The sequence below is a fragment of the Cicer arietinum genome, chromosome 3, assembly GCF_000331145.2.
Source record: "Cicer arietinum cultivar CDC Frontier isolate Library 1 chromosome 3, Cicar.CDCFrontier_v2.0, whole genome shotgun sequence".
Taxonomy (NCBI): domain Eukaryota; kingdom Viridiplantae; phylum Streptophyta; class Magnoliopsida; order Fabales; family Fabaceae; genus Cicer; species Cicer arietinum.
This window is the reverse complement of record NC_021162.2, coordinates 38,990,008-39,002,014: the sequence shown is the minus strand read 5'-3', so window position 1 is coordinate 39,002,014 and position 12,007 is coordinate 38,990,008. Positions and strand designations below refer to the sequence as shown.

The 12,007-nt window shown below is 33.3% G+C and overlaps 1 protein-coding gene across 1 annotated transcript; it reads left to right on the top strand.

Annotated features, from left to right (window-relative positions):
- The first annotated feature begins 1,324 nt into the window (after nt 1-1,324).
- LOC140919753 (uncharacterized) lies at nt 1,325-4,548 on the top strand. Its single transcript, XM_073366384.1, has 6 exons — nt 1,325-1,332; nt 1,598-2,192; nt 2,259-2,570; nt 2,685-2,774; nt 3,852-4,148; nt 4,249-4,548. Exons 1-6 carry the CDS (start codon nt 1,325-1,327, stop codon nt 4,546-4,548), a joined length of 1,602 nt encoding a protein of 533 aa, XP_073222485.1.
- Nucleotides 4,549-12,007: the final 7,459 nt, after the last annotated feature.

Sequence of the window (12,007 nt, the reverse complement as noted above, 5' to 3'; positions counted from 1 at the left end):
TTATGAATTTTTGTAAATAAAAGGATAACATTGTTGACATTTTAAAATATAAAAGATCAAATTGTCACTTAAAATTAAAATAACGGACCAAATTAGGAAGAAAAAAAAGATAAATGACTAAAACGTTAACTGAAATTAAGTTAATGGATCAGAGATGCTATTAGGCCTAATTTAAATTTCAAAATTCTAATTCTCTCTTTTTTGACAAACTTCTTGAAAAACGTCTATTACAATTTTTCACAATTCAAAATCCACCAAAATAAATTTTAAATCACATTAAAATCATAAGTTCAAACTTTAAAAATAAGGTCTTCAAACACTGAAATTATAATATTTTCTACCAACAATTCACCAACGACTTCTTTATTTCAATCAACATTTTTCCGATTTGATCTACAAGATATGTTTCTTGTACATCAATACAAAAATGCATTTTTATCAATAAGAATATAAGCAGAAATTCTCCCCTCCCCACCACTACTTGTTGAGAAGACTTTGATTCTTCAAAGATCGATGAATACTACATTCTACAATTGTTTATTTATGAACTAATTTATGAACATAAAGAAAACTTCAAGAACTTAAATAAAGTACAAAAGTTTATAACTTCCTCAAACCTTGGGTTTTAGTTTTTTTTTTAAACTTCAAAATAGAGTATCATTCGTTGAATTTAATTCACACTTTTATAACTTTCTCTCATGAACCAAACAATATTTGGCCATTTCCCCAGAGAAATAGGAAAGAGCTTTGGCTTTTATAAGGTTAAGTTTATAAACACTAACTCTCAACTTCTAAGGTAAAGAAAATTTGGGTCTAACACTTTATTAACATATCTCATTTTAGCCAAAAACAATAGAACTTAACTAAATTTTTTTCATCTATAAAATTTAAGTTCAAGAACATCATCCTTTTTAACATTATTTTTAAAGCTAAATAGTACCATTAGTCCCTTAACTTAATTTTAGTTAATGTTTTAGTCTTTTATCTTTTTTGTTCCCGATTTGATCTTTTATTTTAATTTTAAGTGACAATTTGATCTTTTATATTTTAAAATGTCAACAATGTTATTTTTTTTTTTTGCAAAAATTCAAAAAAGTCATAAAAAATTTCAAACAAAACCCATTAAATTAATTATTATCCTCAATATAATGCAATTTCATCAAATTCATAACTTAAATCTTTAAGTAAACTCGTATTTTCATCTCTAATAACATCAAATAAAGAATAAAAATATGAGTTTATTTGAAGATTTGAGTTACGAATTTGATGAAATTTGTATTATATTTGTTAAAATATTATATTAGAATGTAAATAATTAGATTAGATGAGCAGGTACTTTGGTCCGTTAGTATTATTGTCTATTAGTATTCATATCATTATGTTTGTTTAATACTCATAGTATATATAAAGAACTTTCGTTGTGTAGTTGAAATACACGGGTTATTCAACATGTCTCTCAATAATCTTCGTATTTAACATGGTATCTAGAGTCTGTTGAGAGACAACCCTAATCGTCAACTACCTGGTGGATCAACTGTCTCCAGTGAATTTTTTTTTTCTAACAAACCGTGTTCTCAACTCCGATTTCCCCCATCAGTCCACGCTCTGCTGTCACTGCCGCCACTGTCTTCGACGATTTTTTTTTACAAACAACCACTCCAGTAGCGTCGTCCACCCCAGATCGGCCTACACCTTCGGACGCGTCGTCAGAAAAGCTCACACGCCTCCAGCCTCAAAAGCCTCAAACATCAAAATGGAAACAGATAGATGCTCAGTTGTATAATGTCATTAAGTCTACACTTCATCCAGATGTTAAACCAATTTTCCGTCAATATCTCACATGTGAATCAGTTTGGAATCAAGCAAATGCACTCTATACTAACGACACTCAACGTCTTTATGGAGTTTGTCATTGCTTGTTGAATATTATTACTGCGAAGATAATAAATGGCTCTATTTCTTCATATCTTGGCACCGTTCATAGTGCAGTTCATGATTTTAATGAGTTTCTCCCTCCTGCTGCAAATAATCCAGTTGAACAGAAGAATGAGCTGGATCAATGCAACACCTTCTTCATGCTCCTTAAACTATATGGCCTACCCCAGGAGTACTCTACAACTCGTGATCAAATTTTGGGGTCTGTTACTGTTCCGGATATGTCTACTACCTCAACGATCCTCCTTCGAGTACCAGTAAAACATCCAGTTGAGCATTCTATTACTTCAGCTCTGGGAGACACAACTGCCCTTGCATTTTAGGGACATAATAATAATCGCTCTCAGGGAGGACTATCCAACTCTAAGCCTCGTCCCAAATGTGAGCATTGTAATCAGCTTGGACATGCTATTGATCGTTGTTGGAAGTTGCATGGTAAGCCTTCGATAAATGCAACTCAGCTTGATCCTTCTGCCACTAATCAGACTACATCATCTCCACGAGGCTCCCCGGTAAATTATGAAGATTTCCTCCGATGGATTCAGAGTCATCCGAACTCTAGGTCTCCAACTTCGATTGCACACACTAGTAACTCATCTGTTTACCTCTCTCACTCATCTTCTCTCAGCCTTGGGGTTCTTGATTCTTGTGCATCTGATCATGTCATTAGTAATAAAGGTCTATTTTCTTCACTCTCTACATTTGGTTTTTTACATACTATAATTTCTATCAATGGCACTCAAATCTAGTCTCAAGGAGTTGGCACTGTCCAAATCCTCCCTTCCATCTCAGATGCATTTGTTCTCTATGTACATGGATGCCCTTCTAATTTACTTCCAGTTAGTCGATTGACTCGGTCCCATGACTATATTATTACTTTCACTAATGATAATGTTACCTTGCAGGACCAGAGTTCGAGATGGACGATTGGTGTCAGATGTGAGTCTTAAGGCCTCTATTACCTTTCTGCATCTTCCAAGACGTGCTCTGCCACAGAGTCCCCTCACACTATCCATCCATAACTAGGACACCCAAGTCTTACCAAACTGCAAAAACTGGTGCCTAGTTTATCTAAGTTGTCTAATTTACATTGTGAGTCGTGTCAGTTAGGAAAACACACCCGTAGTAATTTTCCTGATCGAGTCAATAAAAGAGTATCATCTTCCTTTGCTTTAGTTCACTCTGATGTTTGGGGTCCCTCTCGTACTGTGTCTACTTTAAAGTCTAGGTATTTTGTTACTTTTATTAATGATTACTCTCGTTGTACGTGGTTATTTTTAATGAAAAATAGAGCTGAACTGTTTTCCATTTTGAGCAATTTTATCAAGAAATTAAAACTCAATCTGGAGTTTCTATTCATACGTTAAGAAGTGATAATGCTCGAGAATATTTGTCCCATCAATTTCAAAATTTTATGGCTTCCAATGGTATTCTACACCAAATATCATGTCCTCATACACCCCAGCAAAATGGGGTAGCCGAACGCAAAAATCGGCATCTCATTGAAACCACACGAACCTTACTTATCCATGGCAATGTTCTATTCTGTTTTTGGGGAGATGCATTCTTAACGACATGCTACCTAATCAATTGCATGTCATCTTCTATCCTTAATGGCAATATCCCTCATTCGGTCCTCTTTCCCCATACCCCTCTTCACCCACTACCACCTCGTGTCTTTGGGTTCACGTGTTTTGTCCATAATTTATCTCTTGGTTTGGACAAACTGTCAGCTCGGTCACTCAAGTGTGTATTTCTCAGTTATCAATGGTCCTAAAAGGGCTATCGTTGTTACTCTCCTGCACTACATCGCTACGTTACATCAGTCAATGTTACCTTTTTTGAGTTTGTACAATATTTTAAATCTACCCATAGCTATTGAGCCCACTCTGGACATTAATCACAAACCTCATTAGGTAGTTATCCATATTCCACCCATTCGTATTCCTATCGAACATGTCGAGTCTGCCCCCCAACCTCCACGACCATTACAAACATATCAGTGTCGTCCCCTACCCTCTGTTGTGCATGTTCTTGTTCCCATTACAGACTCTCCTCATGGAAAGTCTTTAGTTGGGTGTCGTTGGCTCTATACAATGAAGGTTGGCCCTGATGGTAAGATTGATCGATTTAAGGCTCGTTTGGTAGCCAAGGGACTCACTCATATTTTTGGGTTGGATTACAGCGATACCTTCTCACCTGTCGCCAAAATGGCATTTCTCAGACTGTTTTTCTCCATTACAGCAGTTCGACATTGGCCTCTCCATCAACTTGACATTAAAATTGTTTTTTTTGCACGGTGATCTTGAAGAGGAAGTTTATATGGAGCAACCACCAAGGCTTATTCCTCAGAGGGAGTCTTCCACCATGGTTTGTCTGCTACACATGTCCCTTTATGGTCTTAAACAGTCTCCTAGAGCTTGGTTTGATAGATTCAGCTCGGTAGTACAAGAGTATGGTATGATTCTTAGTGAAGCCGATGACTCTCTATTTTATTATCACTCAACCCAAAGGTGCATCTATCTTATTGTTTATGTGGATGACATTATTATAACTGGTAGTAATCAACAAGGAATACTCCAATTGAAACAACATCTTTTAAATCTATTTTAGACTAAAGACTTCGGTAAAATCCGTTATTTTTTGGATATTGAGGTATCCCATCGAAGGATGGCCTTGTAATTTCACAAATAAAACATGTTATGGATGTTCTTGAAGAAATAGGTCTATTAAATGCCAAGCCAATTGAAATCTTATGGATCCAAATGACAAACTCCTACCTAATCAGGGGGAGCCTCTATCAGATTCAGGATGATATAAGAAATTGATTGGAAAATTAAACTATCTCAAAATTACTCGTTCTGACATTTCCTTCAATGTCAGTGTGGTAAGCTGTTTCTTAAATTCTCCTTGCCAATAACTTATGGATGTTGTAATCCGGATTCTTAAATACATCAAAAGTGCATCTGGAAAATGTCTCATTTATGAAGATAGAGGACATACTCAAATAATTGGCTACTCAGATGCCAATTGGGCATGCTCACCCATAGATAAACGATCCAGTTTCGGATATTGTGTACTTGTCGAAGGAAATTTAATATCTTGGAAGAGTAAGAAACAAAATGTTGTTGCAAGATCCAACATTGAGGCAGAATACAGGGCCATGACACTAGTAACATGTGAACTCATCTGGTTGAAATAGTTACTGAAAGAACTTTAATTTGAAGAGGCCATCACAATGACACTAATATGTGATAATCAAGCTGCATTGCACATTGCCTCAAATCCCGTTTTTCATGATAGGACCAAGCATATTGAGATAGATTGTCATTTTGTTAAAGAAAATATTGAATCGGGTGACATCATCACTAGCTTTGTCAATTCCAATGATCAGTTGGCAAATGTTTTTACAAAGTCATTATGAGGTCCTAGAATTAGTTATATATGTAACAAGCTGGGTGCATTTGATTTATATGCTCCAGCTTGAGGCAGAGTGTTAAAATATTATATTAGAATGTAAATAATTAGATTAGATGGGCTGTAAGTATTCTGATTCGTTAGTATTATTGTCTATTAGTATTCAATATGTCTCTAAATACTCTCTGTATTTAACAATATTGAAGAATATATGGTCCAAATTGAGGTAGAGTGTTAAAATATTATATTAGAATGTAAATAATTAGATTAGATGGGTTGTAAGTATTCCGGTTCGTTAGTATTATTGTCTATTAGTATTCAGTATTGTCTATTAGTATTCAGTATGTCTCTCAATACTCTTTGTATTTAACAATATTGATGTAGCTAAATATCACTAGAAGGGAGGTTGAATAGGGATTTTGCTGTTAAAAATAATTTTCAAGTGTTTTAAAAACTATCCTCTCGCTGAGGATGGTAAGTCCGATGATGGGTTTTTCAAACCTTCAGTTTTGAGTTGAGCAAAAGAGTGAGAGAAGAATATGAGAGAGACATACACAATTTTATATTGGTTCACCCAAAGATGGCTACGTCCAGTCCTCACACCCTTGTGAGATTTTACTAAAATTCAAACAGATCAACCTCACGCTGAGGATGATTACACAATGTGTATTCTTTAGCTTCACCAAGCTTAAAATAAATTTTCAAATATTTCCAAGTGTATCTCACATGGAAATTACAAAGTAATATGAGAGTGATTGATTCTAAATAATTTCTCAAAGGATTTACAAAGATCTAGTGTGGGATTGAAGAAAGTATGAAGTGAGTATGGGTATTGCTCTTGATAGCTTTAAGATGCTTGATCTTTTTATGCAATTGTGTTGTGTGTTGTATGATGAAGAGCTTGCTGCATTTTATAGAGGTCCAAGCTCTTTGATGACCGTTGGAGTTCATTACAAAAGATCCAAGGTTTTTTTTATCATAATTACATAACTGCCATTCAGCTTGTTCTTGGACTGGCAGAGGCCATCCTCACGCATGCATACCAGCTTCCTTTAAACTTGATCTTGAGGTTTCCTTGTCTATTCTCTTTTATCCAAGAGTGCAAGGTTGTTTCTTTGACCATGTGAGCTGCAACCTTTACAAAAACTTTAAGGACTAGGTTGATTTCAACTTTTGAGGGTGATGTTGACAAGAGAGAGAGCTACCCTCTTACATAGGACTGTCATCCTCAAGTCCGAGGATCAGATCTGCTTTCAACATGTGATCTTCCATTTTTGGCTTGTTTGTTGTTGCCTTTCTTTAACTTGACTTCTTCATGTATTCATTCGTGCAAGCACAATAAATGGTCTGATTTTAGCCTTTGCACATGCTTGATGGATTGCTTTCAACTTTGCTGAACCATCCTCAACCTAGTCTGTTATCCTCTAGACTTAGATCTGGCTATTCTTGTCCTTTTCCTTTTGGCCTTCTAACTTCTTTATTTCAAATACTTTTATTTATTCATTCTTTGACATTGATGTGCATTTCTTTAATGAATAAAAGCATTTGTTCTGGTGAGGACACATATGGTGCATATTTGAAGATTTATCAGCTAGCGAGGCCATCCTCGCCGTTTTCCATCCTCAGCATTTTCCATCCTCAGATTTGAATCAATTTTTTCTTCTTTTTACCTTATTGATTAATAACCTATTTTCCTATATGAATACATTCAAAAGCACATATTAGTCATTAACCACAATCATAATCTTTTAAGTAATTTTGTTATCATTAAAATCATTTGAGTGATTTTGTCTCAACAAGTATGTCTCTCAATACTCTTCGTATTTAACAATATTGAAGAATATAATTAATTTTATGAGTTTTGTTTGAAAATTTTGATGAATTTTTTGAATTTTTGTAAAAACAAAAGGATAACATTGTTGACATTTAAAAACATAAAAGATCAAATTGTCACTTAAAATTAAAATAAAGTACCAAATCAAAAAATAAATAAATAAATAAATAAATAGAAAATAAAAAACTAAAACCTTAACTGAAATTAAGTTAAATGAATACGCATGCTATTTAGCCTATTTTTAAATTTAAACTGTTACTTCAACAACAACAAACTTGTCATAGCAATAAAGTAGACACATATCTTCCCTAGATTTTTCAAAATCCTTATCAATAAACACTAACTAACAAGCTTATGAAATCATTTTTAATAAAAAACAATCATATCCTTTAACACACAGAAAGGAAGGAGTTTTTATATTTATTTTAAATCTAAACACTAAACACCACACAAGATAGTTATTAAGATTGCAATAGTAAAAATTTGAAAATGTTTCCCAAAATCAAAGTTTAATTTTGACCAATGAGAGAAAATAGAAAAGAAGAGGTTTTCTCGCTCCAAAATTCTTTTGGTTAATTGTTTCCAAAAATGAGAGATTTGTTTTTTATACTAAGAACACACCAAGAATATGAGAGAAAGAAAAGAAGAAAAAAAACGAATACGAGAGAGTTCGGCCATCTTAAAAATAAGGGAAGCAGGTAAGATTATTATTTTTTTTTTCTTTTGCTTCTCGTTCCATTTCGTTTAAAACATATTTCTTTCTCCAAAAAAAAGTACTTAATTAAAATATGTAGATATTTTTCTAGTAATATCATTACACTTTACCTACTCTCATAGAATAAATCATATCAAGTCTAATCTAAATAAACGTTAATAATTCACCTAAATCTGATGGCAATTTAATGGTATGAAATATATAACTATTTGTCAAAATAGATTTGGCTCAAAGTGTATTTACTTGATAAATGAATTTATCTCTTAATTAATTAGGCAAAAGTTTATGGGAAGGATGGTTTATCAAAGTGTACTTCCTATATCGTTGGAGCTTGAGAAACACAAAATTTCTTAAGTTAAAATTTATGATACTTATGTGTTTATCAATTTGTCGCACCATTCTGTTTTGAGCATAGAGTAGGTGAAATTTGAGAAATTTAGTCACAAGGATCTATCCATAATCATAGAGTTTTCCTCACTACCCAAGTAAGGAATATACATTGGTGGAGGTTGGCCATAAACTACTTCAAAAGGAGTGTATTGAATGGCAAAACTGAACATTGTAACAACCATTATATTTGTCTTGTTTATACTTCCAAGTAATATAGCCCTCTAAATGCTATGGTCCGTTAAGGAAAAAAAAATTGGTTTGTTATGAGGATATAAACATAGATGAACACTCTAACAAACAAAGATTTCGACGTTGCTAGAGTAATGGTTAGAGGGTAGGGGCATATAATAGTAGATGAAATTTTTAACGTGGAGTGGATGGAGAAATTTACTCAATTAAAAGTCATTGAAGACTCATACGGTCCCCTACGGTACAAAACCACTCTAAGATGATAGTGGTATTAGGACCACTTAAGAAGGGACATAAAGAACAAGGAGAACTGGCTTAGAAGTGCATCGAGTAGAAAAGAGAGAAAAGAAAAAGTTGGGAATGACATCTAACTATGGTGTACTTTTCACACAAGTTTGACACTCTTTATATAGTGATGTAAGCAAACTCAAATATGCTAAATATCCAATGTGGGACTTTAGTATTTATAAAATTGAAAACTACTCGATACATGAGAGCTTTCCAATGTGGGACTTCAATAAATTTTAAATTCACACACTAAAATACTATATGTTCCAACAATCCCCCACTTGAATTAAAAAAAATGTTTCTGAAGTAGCATCAAACGATTTTATAAGATTGTGACTGCAGAGGTGTCTTTCGACCTGAACCTTTGCAAAGTAAGTAAGATTCATATTAGACAAAAGTGACTTGTAGTCTTAAACTCTATCTTTAACATCAAACTCATACACAACCTTTTCATAAGATGTATTCTCAAAAGCACGTGCATTAATGGTCATGCACATCTATCCTAATATAGTGAACGCTCTAGCAATTCACACAGGTAAGTCTATCCAAAATAGTCTTGTAGCTAGATACTCCACTCCACATAGAGTATAAATCTCAATAAGAGTTTCAATTATCTCAACCTATCATCGCTTCATAAATCATGCTACTTTGATTTATAATAGCATGTTCATTTCACATCACTTCATGACTTGTTATTACCCATTGAACCTAATTCTTGAGATCTCCAGTCTTTTAGGTTATGTTACCATATTGGATGACTCTATAGGCAATAATCACATCCTTTTGGATTTATTTAGGACTTTCTCTCTAGTTAATCCTATCGTCAAAGGATCTGCTAAATTTTCATCAAAGCATACATGATCCTCTATAATAACTCATTTAGAAAGTAACTCTAATATTGTTTTGCTTACGACTTATTTTTCATCTCTTACCGTTGTAATAACAATTTTCAATCTTTGCAATAGGCGTAGTATTATCTAAGTGGATCAACACAGCTGACATAGGTTTTTCCCATAAAAGGATCTCATCTAGCAAACATCTCAACCAACTCGCTTCTTCACTAGCAGTAGCTAGTGCCATCATTTTAGACTCCATAGTGGACTGAGCCAATATTGTATATTTTTTAAATTTCCAAAATAAAGCACTACCAGCTATACTTAAAATATATCCACTGGTTTCTTTGGAGTCATCTGATTAAGTTTTCCAATCAGTATCGTTGTATTCTTCAAGGACGATAGGAAATCTTTGATAATGTAATCCAAGACTCATGGTCCTTTTAAGGTATCTCATAATTCTTTCAATAAGGTGTCAATGCTCCATACTATATCTACTGGTAAACATGCACAATAGTCCCACAATTAGGAAATATCGGGTCTAGTACAAACAGCGGCATACTTGAGATTGTCAATGATGCTCGCATGTTCAGTTTATCTAACACTTTCACAAGTGTTCTTTAAAAGTATCAAACTTGGATCATATGGTGTGCAAGGAGGTTTGCAGCCAAAGTATTTGTATTTCTTTATGATCTTTTCAACATAGTGTGAATGATCCAAAGAATTTCCCTTTTGTGACCTAGTAATCTTGATTCCAAGTATTACACTTGCCTCTTTGAGGTCTTTCATATCAAAGTTGTTACACAACAATGATTTCACAATATTTACAACATGAATGTTTGAACCAAATATGAGTAGGTCGTCTACATAGAGACATATGATAGTGCAAATGTCATTTTCAGATTTGTAATAGATACATTTGTCACTTTCATTCAATTTAAACTCACTTTCATTCAATATCATCAAGTTATAAAACTTTTCATGCCATTTCTTAAGAGCATGTTTAAGACCATACAGAGATTTATCTAACTTACAGACCTTGTTTTCTTGTCCATGAATCACAAAACTTTTAGGTTGTTCCATATAGATTTCTTCTTTCAAATCATTATTTAAAAAAGATGTTTTAACATCCATTTGGTGTATCACCAAGTTATGAATAGAAGCTAATGAATTGAGCACCCTAATGAATGTAATTCTAGCGACCGGTGAAAAAGTGTCGAAGAAATCTATATATTCTTTTTATCTAAAATAGTTAGCTATAAGGCGATCCTTGTATTTATCAACAGTTCCATCAAGTTTTAGTTTCTTTTTCAATATCCATTTACAACCTATCAGTTTGCAACTAGGAGGCAAGTCTACTAATTGTCAGGTCCTGTTAGACTCTAGAGAATCCATCTCATCGGTCATAGCTTCTTGCCATAATTCTGCATCCAAATATGACAAAGCTTTTTGAAGATTTGTAGGATTCTCTTCTAAGATATAGGCCATATAATCAGGTCCATAATCTTTAGCAACTCTGACTCTTTTACTTCTTCGAGTTTATGTTTCGCCATTTTTGTTGCTTTTAGTGTTCCTCGTCATAGGAACATAACTTGGTTAGTTGCCCCCACTATTTCTCGATTTGAAAAGGAATATATTTTAATATAAGTCAACATCATTTGACTCTATGATCTCTTTCGCGTTTAGGTCAAAAAACCCTATACGCTTTGTTATTTACTACATATCCAATGACTACACATTCATAAGCACTACTAGCGAGATTAACTCGCTTGAGATCGAGGATTCTGACATAAGTTAGACAACCCCAAGTTCGAAAATAATACAAGTTCGTTTGTATTTTCTTCAAAATCTCTTAAGGAGGTGTTTTGTTTTTAGATTTAGGAACTCTATTTAAAACATAGCAAGTAGTCAATAAAATTTCCCCCTATTGTTAAGCATAATAGCAACAACAAGTTCAGTAATAGTTTTATTCTTTCTTTTAGCTTTTCCATTCATTTCAGGAGAATATGGGGCAATTGTTTCATGTATAATTCTTTGCAATTTATAAAACTTTTTAAATAAATAAGAATCATATTGTGTTCCTTTATCACTATAAAACCTCATAATCAATCTACTAAATTGATTTTCAATTTCAGTTACAAAGATCCTAAACATGTCAAGTGCTTCACTTTTATTTTTCATTAGATATACACAAGTATAGTCATAACAATTGTCAATAAAAGTGACAAAACAACATTTTTCATTTCTTGTTAAATTCCCATCAATTTCAAATATATCAGATTGTATTAAATCTAAAGGCTCAGATTCTCTAAATATTGATTTATGTGAACTCTTTGTTATTTTAACTTGACTACAAAAATCACATTTTTCAAAATCATTTAAAGATAGTTTTGGAATTAAACCTAT

Bases quoted from the DNA above. Each gene is read 5' to 3' on its own strand.
- LOC140919753 (XM_073366384.1), top strand. The intron at 2,571-2,684 runs GTTCTTGATTCT...ACTCAAATCTAG, and splicing joins CATCTTCTCTCAGCCTTGGG to TCTCAAGGAGTTGGCACTGT. The intron at 4,149-4,248 runs GCATTTCTCAGA...GATCTTGAAGAG, and splicing joins TCTCACCTGTCGCCAAAATG to GAAGTTTATATGGAGCAACC.